At 32.8% G+C, this 25,272-nt stretch overlaps 1 protein-coding gene across 4 annotated transcripts in view; it reads left to right on the top strand.

Moving 5' to 3' along the window:
- The window catches only part of LOC118193720 (calcitonin gene-related peptide type 1 receptor-like), a 666,801-nt gene that overhangs the window by 587,578 nt on the left and 53,951 nt on the right, over positions 1-25,272 (top strand). For all 4 annotated transcript variants that reach the window (XM_085825063.1, XM_085825062.1, XM_085825065.1 and 1 more), the window contains 2 exons: positions 11,061-11,121; positions 19,542-19,608. In XM_085825063.1, coding sequence (XP_085681189.1) covers positions 11,061-11,121; positions 19,542-19,608 — 128 coding nt within the window. The remainder of the gene's footprint in view (positions 1-11,060; positions 11,122-19,541; positions 19,609-25,272) is intronic.

Below are 25,272 nucleotides of genomic sequence, written 5' to 3'. Positions count from 1 at the left end.
ATGGGGGGAAAAGACATGGCCACTAAAGTGGACAACCCCGTCTTTTCAAAGACAGGATTCTATGGCCACTATAATGACCATTTCGTCTTCAAAAGGTTAATACGTTTTGGTGAAAAACATAACACAGACAGTTGCATTTGTGGCTTACCAAGAACATTAGACCACTACCTTTTTCAGAGTCAAACAACCAAAGATCTACATTTTTCGCCCTTTACAATAAAGAATGCTCGTGAAGAGCAGCAGATTCTCAGGAACATTTAACTCTTTGTCAGAATCTTCAAACTCTAACGAACTATCTTATTACAAACAGCGACAGTCTCAAAGCAGTATAATTCTCATTTTTATTTATAATTTTTTTACCTATTAATGTTATTAACGTAGGTAGCAGTCACAAAAGTGGCTTATAATCTTAGTGATAATAGTTCTACTTTTGTAATATTATTATATTACTTTTAGAAAATATAAAAGCCGCTAAATGAGCAGAAAATTCTGAAAGTCTTTCAGACGGAACAGCTGCTCATTCTGTTTAGCCAAGATTTTACTTCATTTTCTTTACTTATAGATTTACTTATCAAATTACAATGCGCTATGGACTTTGTTCCTTCCAAAGCAGGTAGACTTTGTATGTAAATAGTTTTTACGCTTGTGAAAAGTTTCAATATACAGCAAATTGTGTTTTTCATCATTTCACTTTTCAATTATTGCTTATCAGAAGAATATTTTTTATGAAATTTTTAAAATGCCTTACAATACATCCTGCAAGAGATGGCGCAACCAGAGCTCCAGTCAAATAAAATGCTTTTCATCCCAACTAATAGATGGCGCCACACGACGCCTCATTTGCTCAAAATTTACTTATTCTACGGACTGCGGCACAGGAGCCTCCGTCGCTAGTAATCTCTGAGTTCTAGCATAGCATGTGCACAAGTACTTCCATATTACTGGATACAACTTACTCGATTCGTCAAGCATTTAAAAGTCAAGTATGATACATTGGTAAAGGCCGTTAATGGTCTATAGCCTCTTACGAAGTGATAAGACATAGACATAGACATGCTCATTCTGTGGTTTCCTGCATTTCGTGTTTGGAAATAATGAATAATAAAATCATATATATAGTAAATGTGCGCCAAAATTTTTGATTCAAAGTATATGTCAAGATTTAGATATAATACATAGTTTCAAAAACGCTTTGATCCATGAAAATAACGCAAGTGTAGCATAAATCAACAAGATATAACAATGATATAAATAAGAAGAATTTGAAAATAATGATAATGATAAAGGTACAAAGTTGGAAGGTTTCAAAATTTTTTCCTAATGCAAGCAAATTACAATTCCATGCATCCAGGTAGTTATCCATAGTTGGCAGAAGGAGATATTTGACTTACAGTTTAATCTTCCTGACAGCTACCATACGGAAGAGACCAGGGTTTGGCAAATGCGTATTATTAGTATACAAAATGAACATAAGATTGCTTTCTATTATGTGAAATGTGATAAAATACAGTGAAAGAGATAATTATGCTTTGAAGGTAAAGAATTTTTGTTAGCCGCAAAGGTTAAAATAGAGGGAATCATAGGAAAGAATAGGAAGATTTACTGATGGAGAGTAAATTTTCGCTTCCTAACCTGTGTGCGCTAGAGATTGTGTGCCTGTGCCACCTGAAATCGAAAATAATAAATTCAAAAAAGACAACACGGGATTCAAATCAACTGTGTTGCAAAGAAACGAATAAAATATAATTTTAGCATTGGTTATAATAAAAAAATGTAAAACCTGTATCAAAAATACTTAGAAGTTGTTTTGCCAAGTACTGCTTTTAATTAAGTAACTGCATACAAAGAAATCAATTTCAAACAAATTACAAAAATTTAAATTATTTAAAATTCGCTACATATAATAAAAGAAAGAGTCTGCTTGTGTGTGTTTTCGTGCTTTCGTTCGTGTTGCGCGTACGCTAGTAGAACCAGAGCTACTAAATATGGTGACTAGGCGCATCTAGACAAGAGCCAGTGCCCCTCGAAGCGATTTTATCAAAATTCGATTCAGATTTTTTTTTATTTTATCTTTTTTGATGAAATCGTATCATTTTGTATAGTTTCATTCTTTTAGAAGTGTGGTTTTGGCAACAGTTTTTCATTCAGTGCTTTGTATACTGGACTGTTGACTGTTGAAAATATGAGATAAAATATTATTAATTATACACGCAGCATGCACATCGCAATCTTATCCTGACGCACATGCATATCGCAAGGCACAACAGAAAGAATTTATTATCAGAAGTGTAGAAGGTTATGTGAATATTTTTAAAGAAATTTTAGAATAATTTATATTGCATATTTTTTTCTTTCTCTCTCTTTATTAGCTAATGGCAAAGAGGTTTGTATTTTTTTAACTATGCCATCCGAAAAGCATAATTTTGATTGGTTATTGCTTTCTTATGATAGTTTCATTTTTTTAGAAATACGTTTTTTGCAACTACTGACTCTTTTCTCTTGAAAAAAATTAGGTTTATTGCTTATTTCATTGTATTTTTTTTTGTATTATGTTTTAATCATATATAATTTTAATTATATGAAAGGTTTTGCAGGACTTTTTCGGAAACAGAGTTCTTAACTTCCTTTACACCATTGAATTTTTAAGATTTTGCAACGGGGAGTTGGTTAATTTATTTACTAGGATAATTAATATTTGCGTTAAGAAATATTGCTTATTTCATTGCAATTTTTTTACATATAACACTTTTTTATTATAATTTCTGTTTTTCTTTTTTTATTCTTTTTTTTTATAAAGTTGTTCTGCAGAGTAAAATTCTGTGCAGTTTTTAAATTTAGTGTTTCCTTTAGGCACATTTCCTGGTACATTTAAAAGCCAGACGAAGGCTGGCCCTGTAGCGGCTAGTATTTTATATTTGAGCACTATAAATACTTTAGAGAGTGAAAGCGCTTTAATCATAATTATTAACAGGTTATGGTTTTCATGCAATATAAATTATTCTAAAATTTCTTTAAAAATATTCACATAACCTTCTACACTCATAATAAATTCTAGCACTTATTTTCATATCTTTATTTCACACCGTATCTTTTTGATTACACTGAATAAGTCAATATGTGACATGAATACAAACATAATTATACCATGATGATGTATTAAACACCACTATCCTAATTTTAATATGACGACTGATATACTCCCTTAAGGAAATGTTCTGATTATATATTAAATTGATTCTCTGAAAAATATACGAATATTCCGAGTGTACCAAGATATTATTTCAGGAAGAATAGAAAGATGTGAAAATAGTATCCTAAGAGTAGAATGTTAAGAAATATTTCTGATGTTTTTCGCAATAAATCAATACTTCCAGAAAGCAAGGAACCTCATGGGAACCCTATGATAACAGCGCATGATACATGGGATAAGCATAGCATACCATATTTTTCTTAGAAACTTTTCGGACAAATATCGATGCAATGCACTATGCTTTTCATCTGTTTGTGTGTGCGTTACGGGATATCAGTATTTACTTTTTTCGAAAGAAGTGTGAAATTTTCTTTTTATCAAAACACATTCGAAAAGATATGTAATAAAATTCAGAATACCTAAAACTTTTTACAGCTGACTACATAATATGCTGCTTTCTGAAATAGTAATCAGAAAGTTTGTATTGCCTCAAATATTTTTATAATGCAATCCGCTTTGTGACAAAATTTTTCGTCATGTTTCCACCTTGTGCGCATAGTTTAAAACATTATGTTGCATAATTTAATTCAATATTTAATATATAGCTTTTATAACATTTGGAAACTGCTGTTGTAGAGACATTGGGATTTTTTTGGGGGGGGAAGCCAGAGATGAAAAATTAGCAACCGCCTTCGCCGGGAATCGAACCACGGACCTCTGGATACCGGCCCTAACGCTAGGGAAGTGGGAGAAATACTTTATATGCTCCCCTTTTTAAAGGACGACTAGGGTTTTAGTCGCCAAATCCTGGGTGCGGAGAATCATCATCCACAACCCTTTTAGTTCGGGCGCCACTTGTAGAGTCATTAGGTTAAGTGGAAGCAGAAAAGATGAAAAATTAGCAACCGCCTTCGCCGCGAGTCGAACCACGGACCTCTGGATACCGGCCCAGCGTGCAGTGAAACAAAATACTGTGAAACAAAAATTCTAAGAATTTCATGTTAAAGTTATTTGGAGTTGAGTTTATAAAATGAAGTTTATTAAAAATTCTGTAATGTTTTCGTAAATAAAAATTTTTAATATTAAGATATTCATCAGATTTTTAGTTCAGGTCGAAAATAGTGCCCATATAAATAATTTCATTCAATTTCAAGTATGTACCATTAGCCATTTTTAAAATATCATGCGCGCAAGGTGGAAACATGACGAAACATTTTGTCACCAAGCGGATTATATTACAACAATATTTGTAGCAACACAAACTTTCTGGTTACTAGTTACCAAAGCAGCTATATTATGTAGTCATCTGTAAAACGTTGGAAGTAATTGCTTTTAAAATTAATAAAATATCCCAATTCTTGCAACAGTCACATATTCGAAGATCATAAGGGGTTTAAGGTGTAGGAGTCCCTTTAAACTGGTAGGTGGATAATTATTAAATTTCAAGCCCGATAGTACTGGGTTTATTTATATGTACTGGCGGTATTTTTTAGTTAAGTTTCCCACAAAAGGTATTTTCTCCCTTCTTTCCGCATGCCTTCGTGGTGTAATTCAAAGCATACTCGGCGCGTATATGAGAGGTCCAAGTTCTAGTCCTGGCGAGAGCATTGCTCATTTTTTTATTTTTCCTGCTTCAAAAAAAAAAAAAATTCTAGTGACTCTACAAAATGACCAACAAATCAATCAATAATGCATTCTCCGTTGGTCTTTACATCTTCTTCCCGACGTTCAGCAAACTGTTCAGTGTTTCGACGGTAGAAATCGCAGTTTTTGAATAGCTGAAATAAATTTTGTGCCGTCCTAACAGGCATCGCTTCTTTGCCATACACTTCACAAATCTTACGATTAACTTCTATGGCTTTGGCAGCTCAATAAACGCAGAAAGCAGATGTCTAAAAATACTCTTTTTTTGTAGACTTAATACTTTATTTTAACGACATGAATAGAATGAAACGTGTATCAGCATAAAAAAACTAAACACACTGTTTCGTAGAGCACATAATTCTCTAGCGAATATTATAAAACGCACTGTCAAAATATTTTAGTTTTAACGCAAAATTTCCACTTAAATAAACGTCAGAACTTTTGGGCCAGCTCAATAGATAAGCAATCAGTTTCGAAACACGTAAGATACATCTTTCTAGTAAAGATGCTCCGATGGAATAGAAAAAAAGTCTCTGATTGTAGCCAAATAATTTAGAGATTTCGCATTAGAAGGCGCAGTACTCAGTTTTCTTTAGGATATGTTCAAGACAAGTGAAGTATAAGAAAGAAGATGAGATTCGTTGCTTTTTCAGTATTTCCGTTTGAATAATATAGAATTATTAGAATTCCTATATATATTGTTAAATTTTCTGGCTCCTGAAGTGAGCTGTGCGTTGTTTGCGTGGGGTAGAGCATTATGGACCTGATATTTAAGATCTGTGTCTACGATTATTGTACTCATCACAGAATGTCAGTTGTTCTTAAACGTATTCAGGCATATTCGAGCTGTTATACAGAGTGTCCCATCAAGACCGACCAAACTGTGCAAAACCAGATTCCTTGCTTGGAATACGTAAAATATACCCAAAACCTTTACTTGCATGCCCCATAGTTTCTGAGATAAATGCGAAAGCAAAGTATGTTGTCAGAACTGATGCAAGAAACAAAATATTTTATTGGAAACTTGAAAAGCAATATTTTCATGTGTTTACATAGAAGGTATTCAAAATGTTCCCCGCGCATATAAAGGCATGCAGACCCGCGTCCCAGATTGGCTGAATGAATACTTTGCAGTGGCATGGTGTGCACTAAAGTGAAGTCCACCAGCATGAAGACGAACAACAAAGTCACTTTCTGTAATGTATGGCTCTCGATAGACTAATTCCTTCAAATGACCCATAAAGGAAATCCAAATGTTTTAGATTTGGCGATCGTGGGGGGGCACAAAGTCGAACCCCCCACACGTAATCCACTCGGCTGAGTATTCCATCATACATGCACAGAATGAATTATCGCCATGACAAGATTAGCATTAGCTTCTAGATGCAGCATTTTAAATAAGGTTTAAACAACGGCTTGACGTCATTCCACGGCGGGTGCATGCATGTTTCGCAATGCCCGTTTGACATTTTGAACATCTTCCATATGGATATGCAAATAACAATATCCATATTTCCAATGAATTTTTTTTCATCGTATATGAGGTTGTATTTTTCTTTCGCGTTTATCTCGAAAGCTATGGTGTCATATAGTAGGTACATTGCTTTGGGCATGTTTTATCTATTGCAAGTAAAGAATTTGGCTATGAAGAATTTGGGCGATCTTGATGGGGTACCTTGTATATAAGTCTGTATATTGATTAAAGATCCTAGAGAACACTTTGAAATATTGGCCAAATAATTAGAATTTAGCCTCTTAATGCTTTCCACTTAGAAGTCAAAATGGCATAGAGTTTCTAGTAGATACCTCCATAAGATAAAACTCTCTGCGTCTGATTGGCGAATAGTCTGACCAGATAACAAGTTTCTCGTTTTCATGCGCATAACTCTTATTCTCTCAACGCCCAACCTTTATTTTATTATTAATATTTGTAGCAAGTAATTTCTATTTGGAAATAAGCCTCCACAACCTCAATCAAATAATATTACTGTAAATATTATATTTCGGATTGATATAGTATTTGTTGCTACCCTACTTTTATATATTTGGTTAGTATTTTGGGTCACTAACCCTTATCTGGCACATGCAGTCTTGTCCATCTTTTGCAGTCTAAAATATAACAAAAATTAAATTATTAAACATTTCGGATGCTTTATAGCTTCTTCTCATCCTTCAGCTACATTCCACAAATTTTCAGTTGCTGTTGAAATATATACCGTAATTTGGGAGAACTTTTTGTAGGCACGTGACACAGAAGTCGGCGGTTTGAGATTATTACTTTCGAACCTCTGATTTCACCTCCGCTTGAAAACGTTTGCTGGTGGAACACTTTTCAGATGCAGAAAGAAGTGCAGTGTTTTGGTATCAGGTTTGGGCTGTTGAGGAATGATTCAATTCTATAAGCAAAAACATTCCACCAGAAACTGTGTTTCAGAAGAAGTACCAGACAACGCACTCTCCTGAAGAAACTGAACTTTGGCTAACAAACTGTTGTGAAGTTAATTTTGAACTGTGCAGTGAAGTTGCCTCGAAGCTTGATAATATGGTTGTCCGCCGAAAACATCGCGGAGAGAACAACGCGGACGAAAACGTCGCGGAGAAAACAAAGCGAGCACATCTTCGTACAAAGCATTGTGGGAGAAACGAAACCAAGGAAAAAATATGGCAGTTTTGAAACATCGTGCTGTACAAAGTCATCGTCAAAAATAAAGCGGTTAAAAATACCGCAGTTTTAAAACTTCATGGTAAAAAACAAAGCACCTACGAATCATCGCATGATGATAACACGGCAGACATGTATTTTTCAGGCTTTAAAGGTTGTAAATGCGTATTCGCATAATGATTTGTAATCGCAGATAAAGGTAAGGAACATTTTAACTCTATATTTCATATTTTTGGATTAATTAATAATTTTTTTCCTAAAAAAGCAAAAAGGAATCTTTATCATTCAAAAGCTGAAAATGGATCGGAAGTTACTTCTCCTTGACATGCTTCGTCACAACTAAATCAACATCCAAACGATGCTGTACATAAAAATGTTAACGACACTTTTAAGAAGAAGAATCAACTGAAATAAAACAGGACATAGTTTTTACTAGTAATATTAGATTAGCACACGTAAACAAAATTAATTTTACTTGTTTAATAATTATTCAAGTAATTTTCATATAGGTAACTTATATGAAAATTATTATGTAATTATTTAGCTTTCCTTTTCTAATTTTTATAGCTTTCATCTAAAACTGCTAAGACAAATTTATAAATGGGATTAATTAAATAATGATTTTTAATAATTAGGTACACTGCGCAAAAATAGGGGGGACATTTTTATATCTCTCGTTCTACTGCTCCGATTGACGAAATTCAAATTGCGTTTTCAATGTCTCGAAAGCGCAACTTCAGATATATATTCGATTTATATATAGCTTTGTTCTTATATAGTAGGTATTTTGACACAAAATCAGTTTTCCCAAATTTCGCTTCTACGACACAAATTATGCCTACATATTAAATTACGTAATTTTTTATGAGAAATTTCTGGAGAAGGTTAAAAATTTATCTTGGCGATTTTTTTCACTTTTCGCCAAGAATAATTCGCTTGGCGAACATTTTAATTTATAGCAACCTATTTTCCTTTCCTTCTTCATCACTATCCACGAGCGGAAAAAAAGTCATCGTTCATACTTTCAAATAGTTTTAACAAAGTGCGTAAACCACGTTTTCGTTATTATCGCTAATAATAAATACGCCAAATTTCAAAACGCGCCAAAATGTAAATTCACGTATAACTTAGGAAATCTTGAAAAAAAAAGTATACTTTTTTGCTGCTATGCTTAGAAATACATTTACTTTAAGATGATGGCAAAACTTTTATTTGAAATGGACCTAAATTTCGAAATGTGAAAGGAAGAATAAGTTTAATAAAAAATAGAGATTAACAAATACATATCAAATTCAATTAACATTGAGGAGTTAATTTTTTAAAAACTACTCGTGCGATTTTTACAAAACTTAACAGTCGGGCATAATTTGAGTCGTCGAATCCAAGTATGGAAAAATAGTGGCATGTCATTTCAGAAAAAGTCCGATTTTATGTCAAAATACTCATATTAGAACAATACTATATATAAGTCTAATACATATCTTTCGAGACATGAAAAACGCATGTTTAATTTTGCCAATCGGCCCAGTAGAACGGGAGGTACCGAACTGTCACTATTTTCTTTTTCTCAGTCTACATAAATTTAAAATTCTTTTAACTGCATAGCATTTATTATATGCACCTACATAGCATCAATACGTATATACTGCTACATAGCATTAGATTTCTACTTACATTTTCACGCACTACATTTTCATTTTCAGCTTTTGACTGCTTTATTAGCAAGTTAGCAAAAATATATATTAATTATTCAAAAAATATAAAATATAAAGGTAGAAATATTCCTTATTCTCTTTTCCGCTTGCAAAGCATTATACGAATATGAATTTGCAACTTTTAAAGCCTGAAAAACACGTGCCTGCGATTTTATCGTTATCGATGATTTGTATGTGCTTTATATTTTATCACGATATGTTTTACTTCGATGTTTTAAAACTGGCATGTTTCTGAATCACTTTATTTTCGGCGACGATGTTTTGTACCACAATGTTTAAGAAACGTGGTGTTTTTCCTTGTTTTCTTTTCTCCCACAATTGTTTTGTAGGATAATGTTTTCTCCCGCGATGTTTTTGCTGCGATGTTGTAACCTGTAACCAGATGTTACCCATTACCGTAGTGTTGCCTCTTGCAGCGTGAAGACCACCAATAAAACTTTGCGTCTACCGCAGAATACCAATGCCATAATATTGAGCTAAGTCCAACTGTTTGAATTTTACTGTCTTTGAGGCTGACGTGTGCTATCACGCTAGTGGCTAGTGGCTCAAGCGTTTTATGAACATCGATCTCTGCTCTCGTGACTATGTGATTCAGGAGTTCAGTATCTTCCTCACAGTATGGCCTCAAAAGTTTCGAAATACTGGTTCATATCTTTTTGTTTTGTTTTGTTTTTCGGTAAGCATTCTGTCAATATATCGATACCATAAATTTCAGTAACCCAATTTTTCTGATTCAATTTTGTAAAGAACAGATTATAAAATCAACCGCAACTCCATTTAGATAAGGAGTCTTACACACCTTCTTCCATTCTTCCTCAAATAATTACCTGTTTATGAGTTTTGCCAACACTTTTGACGTGTAAACTACATTTCAGGGAATTCACAAAGAAACTTTGCCTTGGTCACCTTTCTTGCGCTCAGGAAGCAAATAGAAGACTTTATTTTCAGAGGTGGCAGATTTTTTTTATCTTCTTCAGGCACAGGATATGACGCTCATGCGATGCCGACATGTTTAAAATATGTTTCTCTGCCTCTTCCCAAAGGATGTCTATGACATAAATTGTGCAAAATTAAGAATATATATTTAAAAAAGAAATTAATAAACGATATTTCATGTAAAATTAGTCTGTATTTATATGACTGTGTGAAAATTTTGATTTCAGACTCCTCCTCTAAATTTACATAACATACACCAGTACGGTATTTTTTTGCTTCCCGAATTATTGACTGAATAGTTCGTTCCATACTGTAAAAGTTCGTATATATGAGGGCTATCATATGTTTAGCTATTATCCAATAAGTAATTATTTTTTTAATTAAAGAATATATTATTAAATAAAAAATGTCAAGTTAATTAGTTTCTTGAGCGCAGGAAGCATTAACAGTTTCCCCATTTATGTAAAGTGAGGTCACTCTGCACATCATGTACGAGCGGCCAACTCGAAGGCAGATTCTCCGATTGCTAAAACTTGAATGACTTCTATCAATTCTATAAGCCGTCTTTTCTTTCAGACGGACAATTTACGGTTGACTGAATCTAAGCGCGTATTTTAAAGTCAAAAAATTGTTTTGTATCATATAGCAATGCCACACATTCCTACAATGTAAACAGTATTTGAAACCTTTGATAATAAGAGTTGTGTTTCTTAATATCGCTAATTTATCAAATTAAAAATCGGTTTTTGCTTTCAAATTTAGTGTATGAATGAATTTCAGATTATGATAAAGACTTGTACTTGCATAATTCTTCTTGTTCTGCACTTATATATAAAAGTAATAAAACTAAAGAGCATTAATTAATATACTTCGTAATTTTTATCTATTACTATTAATAGTATTTTTCTTTCAGTTTTACCAATAGTTCCAGTTGGAATTTATGCAATTTTAAGGAAGACCATGGAAGATGAAAAGTAAGAATTTTCTATGCTTATTCTTTACTGAAGTCAATGATCAATCTTTTTTCAAAAACAATTCTTGCTTAGAAATTATATTCTTATTCTGAGATTTTACTTCAAAATATGTACTTACGTACTATCACAACCATCTTAATAGAAGTAGCCAAATATTTCTGAAAGTGCCAAACTCTGGCAACCGTGCGCATAACCATTCTTCCAGCAACCATGCTCATAACGATCGTTTGAGTCAGAAAACGCCGGCATTTTGATATTCGTTCTATTTTTTTTGTATTCCAAGTTCCAACGGATTTTATATGCAAATCGTGATATTTTTTTACTTTGAACTTAATTTTAAAATATGAGCTTGAGGAATTCGCTAGCAATGGAAGAAACTACAGCAAAATTTCGGCAGTTTTATAGAATTTTGCTGAACATTTTCTAAAGGGAAAAACTAAGAAATGCGTTTTCTAGACAGCTGCTGTTGCCAACGATTACACGAAGCATATTCTCCGCAATTCTCTGATGTTTTATAGGTGAAAACAGATCACTGTGTACTTCGGGAGAAGACTAACGAAAATAAATTACAGAAAGATTGAGAAGAAGATTGTTAGGGCTTTTTTTAATGTATGACATAATCCTTATTTAATAATTCAGATTTTTATTTTAAATTGTGAAAGTATGCTTTCTTTTCCTATGTTGATATTTTTATACCAAAGTTATTATAAATATCGATTGTTTGGGAATCTTTCCGAGAAAAAGGCGCAAAAACCACCAACTTGCACATGCTAAGTACCTTTTACATTTTATTTTGTAAAAAATCACCAAATCACGCCAAGATGGTTGCGATAGTACGTACGTACCAATTTTTCATTTCGTTATCTTTTACCGGTCCTGTTTTGTATGTTATAACATCTGAAGTGAAGAATTAGAAATGTCTTTGAATGATTAAACTGAAAAATTTCCCTTCATTTACTTTTAAAAAGTACCAAAATTATATTAAAAAACTTCTAAGATTATTTTTCAAATATTCGTTTAATTTTCTTTCTAAAAATGTGTATTTTAAATGTGAAACTTGCAATTTATGTTACAATATTTTATCAAAATATTTTATAACTGTACTTGAAATTAAAAATAGAGGTTAGTGTGTTCCCATTACTGTACGAAAAGAAAGCGGATTATTGTAAGTAATATGTATTGATATAAAAGACATTAGTACGTACTGTGTGCCAAATTTTTCAATGCGAAAAAGAAGGTTCTACACCTTGCGTGCTCTGTGATTTCACGTAAATAATGTGCAGAAAGATCAAAGCAATTCTAATTATTGGATAAATAAACAACAGATTACTCTATTATTTATTAAGTATTAGAAGCACGTCAAATATACTGTTCTTATGTATTAGATGGGATATTTACGCCAACGCTCGAAGATTTGCAAAAAAAACAAAAGCAGCTTCGGCGGTATTTTAGTGCCCACGGTTTCTTTGTACAAATTTGTTCACTTTTGCATATTTCATGATACATTAATTGCGCACCTGTGTTGCTTACTTTTTCTGAAATCTTTACGGTTTTCTGCAGCTTTCAATCTTCAAAGTTGGTCAAAATATTTTCTGGTGTGAAGGTAAAACTAACCAATAATGTTATTAAAAATATATGTTGATTCATTTTGTGAGCTCGATATTATATTTCAATATGTGCTTTGCATTAGGTAATTCAGAGTTTTATATATCTATTTTAACTTTTATCATTTACTTTTAAAAATAGGTTTTTGAAGTGAGAAATATTGAGCGTAACTATTTCAAAGATCATAAAGATTTAAAATTAGCTCCATATTAATCGGTGATATAAATATACAAAAGTGGCTTCAAGAATGAAGTATACTTTCTAGATTTAAAATCTCATGATTAAAAAAAGGAGGGAGCGATTAAGAAAACTAAAAAGGGAAAGAAAAGAAAATATTCGGATCTTTTAATTGCAGCAAAAATAAGCGATTGAAAACTCACTTCTCACGTCTTTTTACATTTATATATTGTTACGTTCGTAAGCGGTTCGTATGGATTTGGAGTGAATAATGACAATACTACTTGATGAAGTATTGAAACACACTTTATTTAGCCGCTATTAATCAGGACAGCTTCAAAGTCACCTATTACAGTCGTCGAAGATCTACTATAAATACGCTGACGCAATCAGCGACACAGCTTTCAGGTTATCAAACTATCACAGTAGAAACAGCTTCACTGCAAAGCGCCAGAGTACAGCTCCCGACTCTGCTTGGTCGTTTTCGGAATTCTACGTACTCTCGAGACTCTCCACGCTACAACTCGCGATGCACTCGACGACACACTGAGCACAGTTCCCGACTTTTCGGTTCAGTCGTTCCCGGAGCTCAACACGCTCTCTCGACGATGCACTAACCGCGATACACTGCGAGACTCTTTCGGTGCACTCGACGACCCAGTCGGCACTCGCTGCCCGGCTGTCAACGCGATCGACTCCGCAGGGATTGAGTCGCTAGACGAGACACCAACTCGATATTGACTATCAGCTCGCTAACCGAGGCACTTACACACTGACTGCGGGCCAGCAGAGTTTGTATAGCTTTCGGCTTGTGTTTGAGAACATTCTGGGCTGAACCGGTAAGAATTCGTTCCAGAAGGTTCTCCTACCGTCCATGGCATATCGCCAATTTTGTGTCGTCAAATTTCGCCAAATGAGCGCTTTCTCTCCCAATGTGGCAATCCTGCTTTCCCTTGCTATTTTATGGCAACCCTAAAACTGCTTTGCGAGGAAGCCATCTTACCGCGCCTGTACATTTCATAGCAATATAAATGCATCTTTTGATACAGAAAACGATTGGTTTCATTTCAATTCATAATCAAAGTTTCTAAGTCAAAATTTAATTACATTGTAGATATCCATTTTATTTAAAGAAACACGTTACCTAAACTTTTTGTGTTTTAAATGTTTTATTTGATAACTCTTATACTCTTCATCTCTTTCTACACCGTAATTTCAAGAGAATAAAGCTATCTGTAGAATCCGAAGATGTATTTTATCTAATTCTTTTTGAACAGTTTGCCAGTGTCCAAAGAGGGTTGTAGGTCAACGTTTGGGCAATCCTCTCCAAAAGCGCAAAAATCCAAGAGCAATACATGAAGATATTTATTAGGGATATTAATGAGCGGTATGGCTTCGATACCCGTTTCTTTTTCCATTGTTGCCAGGAAATACACAGTGGATTTTGACATGTGACTGCTTGCTTTTTCTGGATGCAGTTCTACTGACTGATGGCCCTATGGGTAAACAGAAGGTATTTCCTATTTGAAAATTGAGAATACAATATGTGCCTGATACCATGTGGATTTGATCTTAACATTTTTCTCCACTGTAATTATTTTTAATTTGCCGTTATAAGAAGAACAAGCAGCATAACTCTTTGTAAAACGTTCTTTAGCTTCTTTGAATAATGTTATAAATATTTTTTCTCCTCTTTTATGATAATAAATGCATTTCTTTTTATTCCAGTCGCTTAAATACACCCAAGATTCATTTACTGTGACTTTATTTTTTCATTTTTATCCGATGAATGTTTTTAATGAAGAATTTTGCAGCGCGTTCTGCGTTCGGTGATATGTCATCGAGAAAGACGATGCACATTATATTTTTTCCCCTTTTTAAGATTCAAATGAGAATTCATCACTTTGTTTACAGTTGATACTGAATGTTTTAATGGTTATGCAACTATCCTTTAACTTCGAAGATTTTCTTTTAACATTTAAATTCTCACGTTTGCAACATTCGAAGCATCCCGTTTTTTTCTTTGGTTATGTATTTTGCACAAATTATCCATTTGAAGCCAAACACTAACATTTGTTTTCCTTTCCTATTGGCAATAATACCTATCTTAGCTTTAGATATCGAAAGCCCATGGCTTCCACATTGTTTTTTAATAACAAGATACGAATAACTTCCTTCGGAAAGAGCACAGACATAGCCTCCCATCTACTGCTTCTTTAAAAGCTCCATTTTGTATGAAAACAAAGCTATAACGTAGCAGACAATAATTTATTTTTAAAACTATAGCTGCATTTAAAAGAAAAATTTTCAAGAAGGCGATTTTTTCATAGCGAAGCAAATTCGTCTAAAAAATGTTACGAACAGCCTGTAAAATATCACGTTGCCATGCAAGGTGATTAAAAATGAATGATCTTAAGATCTGTCATTTTTAATTCATTTCTTAATAAAGATCGAATTCTTAATAAAGATCAAATTCGATCTTTATTAAGAAAATATGGCATATAACGTGATAGCGTTTTGACCACCTCATTGACTGCGTTAAGTTGCCCAATTACAGTATACAAAAATTTACGTATAACACGCCCCGCTTATGTTGCAGAGATGTTGAGTTGCAAGAACGAATCGCATTACTGTTGCAGTCTTGTTAATTAGGTTAAAGCAGTTTAGGTTTTGCAATTTAGTTGTTCCGTACAGGACACAAATACAACTCCTATACTAATATTTTCTGTTGCAGTGGTCGATTACTTCACTTCACTGGTGCCCTTAATTAGGCTTCCTAAAATATTTTTTGTATAAATTAATTACACTTCTAACGCTAATGGTGTCTTGCTAGTCTTTTTAAAAGTGGTTGCTCTAACTTGATTACAACTTCTAAAGATTTTCTGCGACTACTTTTTCACGTGATATATTTTAATAGAAATACACTGCATTTAAACTTCAAATACCTTTCAGGGTGAAAACAAATTGTAATAAGCAAAGTAATTACTGAAAAATATTATCAGAATTATTAACCCTTCAAAACGGCATTTTGCCACGATTCACTTTTCAAAATGTTGCCACCAAATATGGCCGCCATGTACTAGATTTAAAGAAACTAAATAATGAAGAATCTTGATGAATGCATGAATGTTTCTCGCATTGTGAAAAAACAACGGTACCTAGAGCCATCAACTTTTGAATAACAGTCTTCCAACCAAACACGGGCACTTGGAAGCCCAATTTTTAAATCTCCAATTCCAAAGCTGTATTATTAAATTTTATTATTTAAACATTTTTACAACAAGATAAAACCTGAAAGCTTTCAAATTTTATATTACATTACGTCCAAAGGTGCGTTTTTTTAACGTTTTCCGCCTTACCTTTATTTATTGAATATCATGTTCCTCGCCCATAAACTATAAAATCCAATTCAACAGCAATTTAAAAAATGGTTTAAAAAGAGTACATCTTTAGAGTTTCTAATACACAGTCTCACGCGCTGAAGTTAAAATTTTGTTTCGTGCAGTGTTGCCATTGCTCGCTTTAAAATCATTGAGTTTGTTGATCAAAAATTCGTTAAAAGTTTTACAAAAATTGCAGTCGATAATAAAAACAAATTCGAAATTTACAATTTGGGATTTATTTAATCTCTTTAAGTGTAATGCAGGGCTCTAATATTTGTCGGCAACAATTTGAAAAATGAAACGCTGTTTTACAGTGGAGGGCGCAAAATACCGGAACGAAATTTATAGCCCTTCTGGGCACATTGCCTCTTTGATCTAAAAAGATTGTCGTATAAAGGAATTGCATTAAACAAAAAATTCCCAATTGTAATTTATCTGTAAAAGGTAATCGCAATTGATTGTTGCTAATAACGAAAATTTTGAAAGTGTAATATAACTTACAGAAACATACAGTGGATGGACAAAAATATGGAAACACCTTGTGAAATGCATGTTTGAAAAGAAAGATTGATTTTAATGAAATATGTAGGTGGCGCTGGCCATTTTGATTACTGACGCGACCTATACAACTTCGTAAATGTGCTAAACAGTTCAGTTTTTGTCGGAGTACTGTTATGTGAGGTTGTCATTGCATTATGTCAGAGTTAACAGACTTCGAACGTGGGCAAATTGTTGGAGCACGTATGGTAGGTGCTTCCGTAAGCAAGATAGCCGAGGTGTTTAGTGTTTCAAGATGTACTGTATCGAAGATTTATTCCGCATATTTGAAAAGCGGAAAAACATCATCTGCTAAATCACAGCGCGGACGAAAATGTGTCCTGAGTGATCGTGACAGACGATCATTAAGGGCAATTGTGACGAAAAATAAGAAGACCACAGCTGCAAAAGTTACTGCTGAAATGAATGTTGTGTTACCGAACCCTGTGAGTACCAAAACAATTAGAAGGGAGCTTCATAAACAGGGAATTGCTGGCCGTGCTGCAATTGAGAAGCCACTCATCAGTGATGCTAATGCCCGTAACAGGAAAAGGTGGTGTTTAAGTCATAAAGCCTGGACTTTAGAGCAGTGGAAACGAGTAATATGGTCTGACGAGTGTTCTTTCACATTGTTTCCGACTTCTGGCCGAGTTTACGTCTGGAGAACGCCATCTCAAGCCTATAATACAGACTGCTTGTTGCCAAGAGTGAAACATGGCGGGGGTTCTGTTATGGTTTGGGCAGCCATATCGTGGTTCTCTGCTAGCTCCATGATAACTGTGTCAAGGCATATGACTGCCAAGACTTATGTGAATATTTTGACCGATCAAGTTCATCCCATGGTACAAACTTTGTTCCCCGATGGTGATGGTGTCTTCCAAGACACCAAAACCCCTGTTCACACAGCTCACATTGTCCAGGACTGGTTTTCTGAGCACGAGGATGAGTTGTCCCATCTCCCCTGGCCACCACAGTCACCAAACCTGAATATTATCGAACCTTTGTGGTCTACATTGAAACGGAAAGTGCGTTCTCGTTATCCACCGCCAACATCGTTATCTGAACATGCCACCGTTTTGCAGGAAGAATGGTATAGTATTCCCTTGGCAAACATACAGGAACTGTATTTATCCATTCCGAGAAGATTGCAAGCTGTTTTGGATGCCAATGGGTTTCCTACACCATATTAAGCAAAGAAACATGTTTTTTTAAAGGTGTTTCCATATTTTTGTCCAACCCCTGTACATTCGAATATTATAAATAACTGACTTTAACAACAGTTCAGTCATTCCATAAAACTGTCAGTCAGAAAAGTTTCAACTTTTTATATTATTATTGTCTAATTTTTGTATCATTATTTATTTGTGTGGTATTTTTTTTTTTTTTTTTTTTTTGTTTGTTTAACTGATTCAACTTCGGAAGATGTTCCTAATTATTTTTCTCTATGCGCTAGAGAACGTTTCCCACAAAGTCTTCTTTTATCATTACAGATATAATCACAGCCGTAATGATTAAAAGACATAAAACACACTAAGTTTGACAATTAAGCTGATGTTTTTGTTATACAATAACATCTTTTTTGGTCATATATTTCTCTAGAGATTAAAGTTCATTTTCTTTTAGCCAAAACGTGCAATGTTCCTAGGTGTTTTAGTGACATTTATCATGTAGGAAGTTAATACAAGCCGGTATCTCTTCTTTAAGGTTGTACTTTCCTGCAATCAGATTACTATCTGTACCGCTATTAAAATGCAGTGAAATTAAATTAGAGCAAGCAACGGAGAATAAAACCATGCGCAGCTGAATGCTGGTTGTTGCTGGAATAAAGAATTTTCTAGTCTGCTTGTTACATCTAATCTTGACTACTCCCTTGCTGTTTCTCACAGATCCAATAATTCTTTTGTCTTTTCCTTACTCAAACGATTTTTTTTCATACATAACAACAGAGTACCAACCTTAGCGGGAAACTCTATCTTCGACATCTTTATTTGCAATTACTTCACAGTAACTTAATTTTCTGTCACTTAATTGAATTTTCTTTTGTGTTATACTTTTCTACTCCATAATTTATCTTCCCCAAGTTCAGTCATTATTAAGAAAATAGGTTTTCTTCCCATTTTCCAAATATTTGGAGGAAGTATTAATGCGTCTTAGAAGCAAGGTAATTCAGTAGGAAGTTTTCATAAATTTAAAAGAACGTGGAAGTAAATATTCAACGATTAAAATAATCTAATAACTTATTTGATTAATAAACTCAAACAAGTAGAAAACTGTGAGTTAAGTTGGAAATTAGTGTAGCAAAAACTAAAAGGGTATCAAAGAATTTTATTTTCATTACTAAGCGTATTTTTGGATTGCGAATCACAGCGTATAATTTTTATTACATGGAAAGTTTTTTCATGCTACAGTATTTCTAATAACTCGTTGCAGAACCCCAGCTGAGAATTCCATTTGATCAAATTTTCACGTAAAATGAAAATATTAATAAGTATTTTTCTTTGTTATTTTCATGAGTGATTAATATTGGAAGCTTTGAGAATGTTAATTTGAAATTTAGATTGTTAATTTTACAATATGATTAGGATGAAGTTGAACTTTATAGTCACCTTTATGTATTTAAAATGTAATTACTTAATTCAGGTATCAGATATGTCATTTAGAAGTATTTTACTTCTTATTGTAAAATAATAAAGCCTGTTTTTTTTTTATTTACGGTAGGTGCTGGGCTTTTCCAGTGGAGCATTATGAATGGATTATGAATGGTCCAAATATGCTGAGTTTACTGGTAAAACAGTTTTTTTTAATCCATACAAGCTGTTTCTCTTATACTGTTATACAAATGACAATCGTTTAATACAAAATTTTTTGAAATTCTTCTGCACTTTTTTAAAATGTACATAAAAACTGAAAGTTACATAAAAATTCAATCACTAATAAATTATTACTAAACGTTAAGGAAATCAGCAGTTGCTTCATTTTCGTTTTTTAATGGTTGCTCAGAAATTACGAATGTTTTGGCGTCCTTCAAGTTCATAAATTAAACTTTTTCTATTTTTTAAAGAATGCAATTTTTATGGCTTTGTAGCGTAAAAAATCAAAATGAGTGTAACTTATCTGAATGTTAGAAATTAAAAATATTCTATTGAATTTATTTTCTTAAATCGTTTTTGAGAAAATATTGCTTTTATTTTAGCTTTAAATCTTTTCTTTATCCTGCTTTTTATATTTTCTTCATTTTATCTTTTTACTTCCTTGTACGAAGTAAAAAGGAAATATTGTAATCGCGAAAAATTTCGGGTATCATATTTCAACGAAAATACCCATTTTGACCGCTAACGAAGACAATTTAACAATATTTATGCGTGACATCTGTACGTAAGGACAGAATAAAGTACTCTTTCCCCAAAAAAACAATTATAAATCGGATTTAGAATGAATTCTGAAGAGATTTGTTTCGTGACATCTATACGTATGTATATCCACTCTGTTACTATGTTCAGTGAACTCGGTTTCTTTATTCTTATATGTATGTAAATTTGCATTTTTTGCTTTATGATTGAATTATGTTGTTCTTATTTTTCAAGTAAAGTTTTTATGAGATTAGTTAACTTGCATGCAATAATTGTGGACTTATCAACAATTTAAAAGTTTTTAAGTATGGCTAAGCCTAATGTTTGATTACCATAGCAGCCATATTTGTTTACGTTTGAAACTTAGCAGAATACTGGATTTTCGGCCAATCTAGATAAACTAAGCTTTACAACAACAAAGTAACGTCTTCTTTTATTATTGCGAATGAAATTATACTTAATTCATTCTGGAATTATCTATTAAGTTATTAGCTTGTTTTTGTATAGAAACTGTAATTTTAATTGTAAAAATTTATTTTTAGTTGTTTTAACTGTACTTGGTGGTTTATGTTTTTCTACATCTTTCAAGTTTTAATGAAAATATTTTGAAGTTTTATGTATTTATGCCGCGAAGTGAGAACTGAATTAATTAGTAGCGTCCGCGCATTAGGTTTCCTTTTGTTTAATTTTTTTGTACATCGTTTTAGATTTATTATAGTATTTGAACAGGAATTGTGGTAATTCTTCAGATGATATAATTTTTGTGCCCTCTGAGTTATAAATCAATTAAATGTAATGCTGTTAAATGAACCTAGATCCGAAGTGTTTATGGTAATTAAATACAGTGAACTTTAAAGACTGCATTTACTCTATTGTGGTTTATGCGCTATCGACGAAGCAGATTTAATTCAAAATTCGTTAACTGTTAATTCAGTATGTTTAAATAAAGTGCAGGAGAAAAGCGTATAATTTAATATTCCGTACAAGGAAGCCATGTGGTGTACACATCAGATTTTTTAATTTTTTAATTTAGTGAACAGTATTTTCGCAGACTAGAACTAGCAAGAGAAACAAATTCGTCAAATTTTATTCAAAATTCTGAATATATTTTAGGGATAAATAATGAAAAGTAAATTTCAAAAATGCAAATTTTATGGAAAATTTTAGTCGCTAATTTAAAAGGAAGATACAATAATTTCTAACTTCCTGTATTAAAGTATTAAGACATAGGACCCCAAAAGTATGCCCACCGGCACTGTTCCCCCCCCCCACCGTTGGTTTTACTATGCCCGATGCTGTGCGACCACGATAAAAAAATTAACTGTTCAATATAAAATTTTTTATAGTTAGCAATTAGTTAGAGAAATATAAGCATATATGTTTAAAAAATATTTATTAGTAATAATCTGTTTAACATTTAAAAGTTTAAATGAGCTTGGCAGACATCTACGTGTACCAGGAATTGTTCCGCTTTGAAACTATGGTCCTGAAAAATTTGCCAATTTGACTTTTTTTTTTATTATTATTATTTTTGTTGTTGTTGTTAAAGATTATAAAATATCAAATATACACGCATTAAAATTATTTGAATTCACTGTTCCTAGATGGCGCCACACGCACAACGTAATTATTTGTGCTGCACTGTGGTGTTATAATGTTGGTGTTCTACGAGAGGAATGTAATTGTAGTTAGCTAAATGTTCATATATTTTAGTGCAATTGTTTCCTACTTTATTTGTGGTGTCTTCTACTTCTTGATTTTGTATAGTTTGTTATTTTAACTCCAAAATGGTTGACTCAAGTAAAAGACAAAAACCTGTAATTTTAATGCAGGTAAGAACCATATAAATGTGTTTGTTTGTTGTGCGGCAGTAGAGTTGCAATGCTGAGAAAACATAGTAATGAACGTCATTTTTCAGAAAATGCATGCAACTTTTAATAAGACTTATTTGCTTAAATCTGAAATAAGAATTCACTAAGCCTATGGTCAAATTTAAAAATGCCAATATTTCTTCTTTAAAAAATTTTCACATGCTCGCAAAGATTCTTCTTCATAATGAATTTAAGAGTCTTTATTTCATGCCACAAATTCAAAGCTTCTTTATTTCATGCCACAAATAAAGGCTTTTCTAGTGTTGTGAATTGTTAAAAGAAGTATATTTAACTGGTGCCGATTGCTTATTTCAGTGATTTTCTAAGAAATAGGAGATTATTTGAGCAATGCAAGACTTGCAGTTGACAGATAACACAAGACGAATATATGCATTTCAAAAGACGTGTAAACTCAGTTACAGCGGGACTTGGAAATTATATGAATGGTTTTCATTACAGTTTGAGGAGTTTATAGATATATCAGACACTGCACAGTTAGCAGTTACGATGAAAATAGCATTTAGTAACTTAACTTTAGTAATTAAGACACAATAACACGCCGAATAAATACTAATTCAGAAGTCAAACAACAAAAATCAGCGTAATATTTACAAAATTTTCACAGGACTAGTTTCGATGATTTTACCGAACCACCATCTTCAGCTGCAAAACCGCAAATGAACAAGATAGGAAATAATGATTAGATAAGATAAGAAAGCCTGAACAAGAATGAGCAAGTGGCGCCATCTGTTGGCGAAACCAGAACTAAAACATAATTTGTCTAAAAGCCGAAGGCAAATTTGGATTGGAATTAGGATCGTTAACTAAAACAGAAAGATTTTTATGAATGTGAAATGCCTCTAGAAAATCCAGTTCTCCAATGGAAGATGTTTTTTGAATAATTTCCAATCCTAATTCCAATCCAAATTTAAGCGGTTTAAAGCTAAATTGTTTAATATTTTTGATGAAATTAAATGCTAGGCGGAGCTAAAATTGACTTGTCCTCATTTGACATCAACTTTTAATTACCTCAAGACCAGTTCGAAAAACGATTTCAACAGTAATTCTTTCGGTTCTAAGTACATACATTGCAGGTTGTATTCAAGCAAGAACAGAAGAACTGGAGCTAAACATTTTGGATCTTAAAAATATCACTGTTATAAAATCGAAGGTATGAGATGCGAATTTCTACAATATAGCTGACAGAAACAGATTCATTCTTGAAAAGAGCATCAAACAAGACAAAACCGTTTCTTGGTTCAGTATACCTATATGAATCATTCTTTTCAATAATAAGTAGCATAAAACCAAAATGCAAATCTCGACTTACAGCGGACGATGAATGCTTTCAGACAGAAATATCACCATACTTTTCTAATTGTGGAGAAATGATGAATGAAATGTAATGCCATATATTACACTAATTTTAAGAATTACATTTTTATTAAGAATTTTAATACTAATAAATTGTAAACCGTAGTATTTGTAACCTTTTGCTTGTGTTATTTAATATTTATTTATCTTGCGTAAGAGTAAGATAATTTTTTGTATGTGATGTGTATTATTATTTATGTCAGCATATAAATATACCTTGAAAAAATAAATTGCCAGTAGCCGACTGTTATTCCAGAATGTACCCTAAGGTATAAAAAGGCGAGGAATCCCTGCATTGAGAGATGTCCTGTATTATGAGAACTTTTTATGTGTTATACAATTGTAATCACATGAGGAATGTAAACTGTGAACTGCCGTTGCGTTTAATATCAGTCTTTATTAACGCAACCCTCCATAGAAATAATTCAATATATTTTTGTGTTAAACACGATTTATTTATCAATGGAAATGAATTTAGCACGTTAGCACTTCAGATGTTTCTCCAATACAGTTACCATTTAACAATGATGCTATTTAGAAAAGAAATAAGTGTCTTATGATTTCTCTCGTTTCTCTAATTATTTTTTCTTAACCCATTAACCGCTGGTGTTTCGTTGAAGCAACGGTCAAAATAAATGCGTATATAAATATAACTACCTAAGATATTTTATACCAGCAGATGATTTTGTGTAGGGAATATTATGAAGATTATTTTTGTAAAAAAATATTTGCCTTCAACAATCATTTTGTATATAATAATTAATCTCATACTTTAAGCAAAATTTTCGACCGGGTATTTTTGCCGAAAATATTTAACGAAAGAATTGCCGTCTTTATGAGTGATCTATATTTAGTCAAGGTCACCGTTTATCAGAGCATTACATCAGTCAGATGTTTATATTTGTGTTGGGAAGGAAGGGAAAACAGGTGTTGCGTTGACGCAACGTCAGCAGGAAACGGGTAGTCAATCTCCTTTTTCACTCATTCCTTTGATGTTCTGGTTCATGTTCTGGTTGTTTAAAAGTGCCTAGAATGAGGTATCTTACATTAGAAGAAGCCCTTCAAAGACTTTCTGATGAAGAAACAGTTGATGATAATGTTAATAATGACCAGAATGAAACTGATATTGTTGTTCCCCCAGAAATTGCAGAGGCTAGTGACGAAAAAGAAAGGAATGACAATGTTTTAAACAATGATAATGATATTTTACCAACTGATACTGCTGGGGAAGTTGAAATTCACTTAAGATGTAAGTTTCAGCCTTCTAAAAGCAGTTATAGTCATACTAAAAAGTTTAAAGAGCAGAAGACTGAGATCTTGAAGTGGATAAAAAGAGGAACTGTTAGTTATGTCTCAGGAAGAACATGAAGAAAGAGATAGAAGAGAAATTATAAAAGACAAAACACAAGGTAAAACTAGTGCACAGATTTTCGATTTTCTTTTTGGTTTAGACATTTACTCTTTTCTCGTTGAACAGACAAATATATACGCTCAAAAAATGCCCAGAATTTATTGCATCTGAACCCTATATAAGAAGATTTATTGGAATATTATTGCTTACAGAATATCATTCTTTACCTCAAGAAAAAATGTATTGGTCTTTTGATAAGGACATTTCTGTTTCTGTTGTACGAGAATCGATATCACGTTTGCAATACAGGAATATGAGGCGGAATTTGCATTTGACAATAGTCAAACTGACAATACTGATAAATTATATGAGGTGAGACATTATCTAAACTTACTAAATATCACCACTTTTTACTACTGAAAATATAGATTCTTTTAGATTCCAGACGCGAGAATGCATTATTCCTTTTGCAAACTCCTATTGAGAGTGTAGAATTAGCCAGA

Source organism: Stegodyphus dumicola, chromosome 10 (genome assembly GCF_044657685.1).
Source record: "Stegodyphus dumicola isolate Sdum_Otavi_A_Nest chromosome 10, ASM4465768v1".
NCBI classification, from domain to species: domain Eukaryota; kingdom Metazoa; phylum Arthropoda; class Arachnida; order Araneae; family Eresidae; genus Stegodyphus; species Stegodyphus dumicola.
This window is presented reverse-complemented; position numbering and strand designations above follow the sequence as displayed.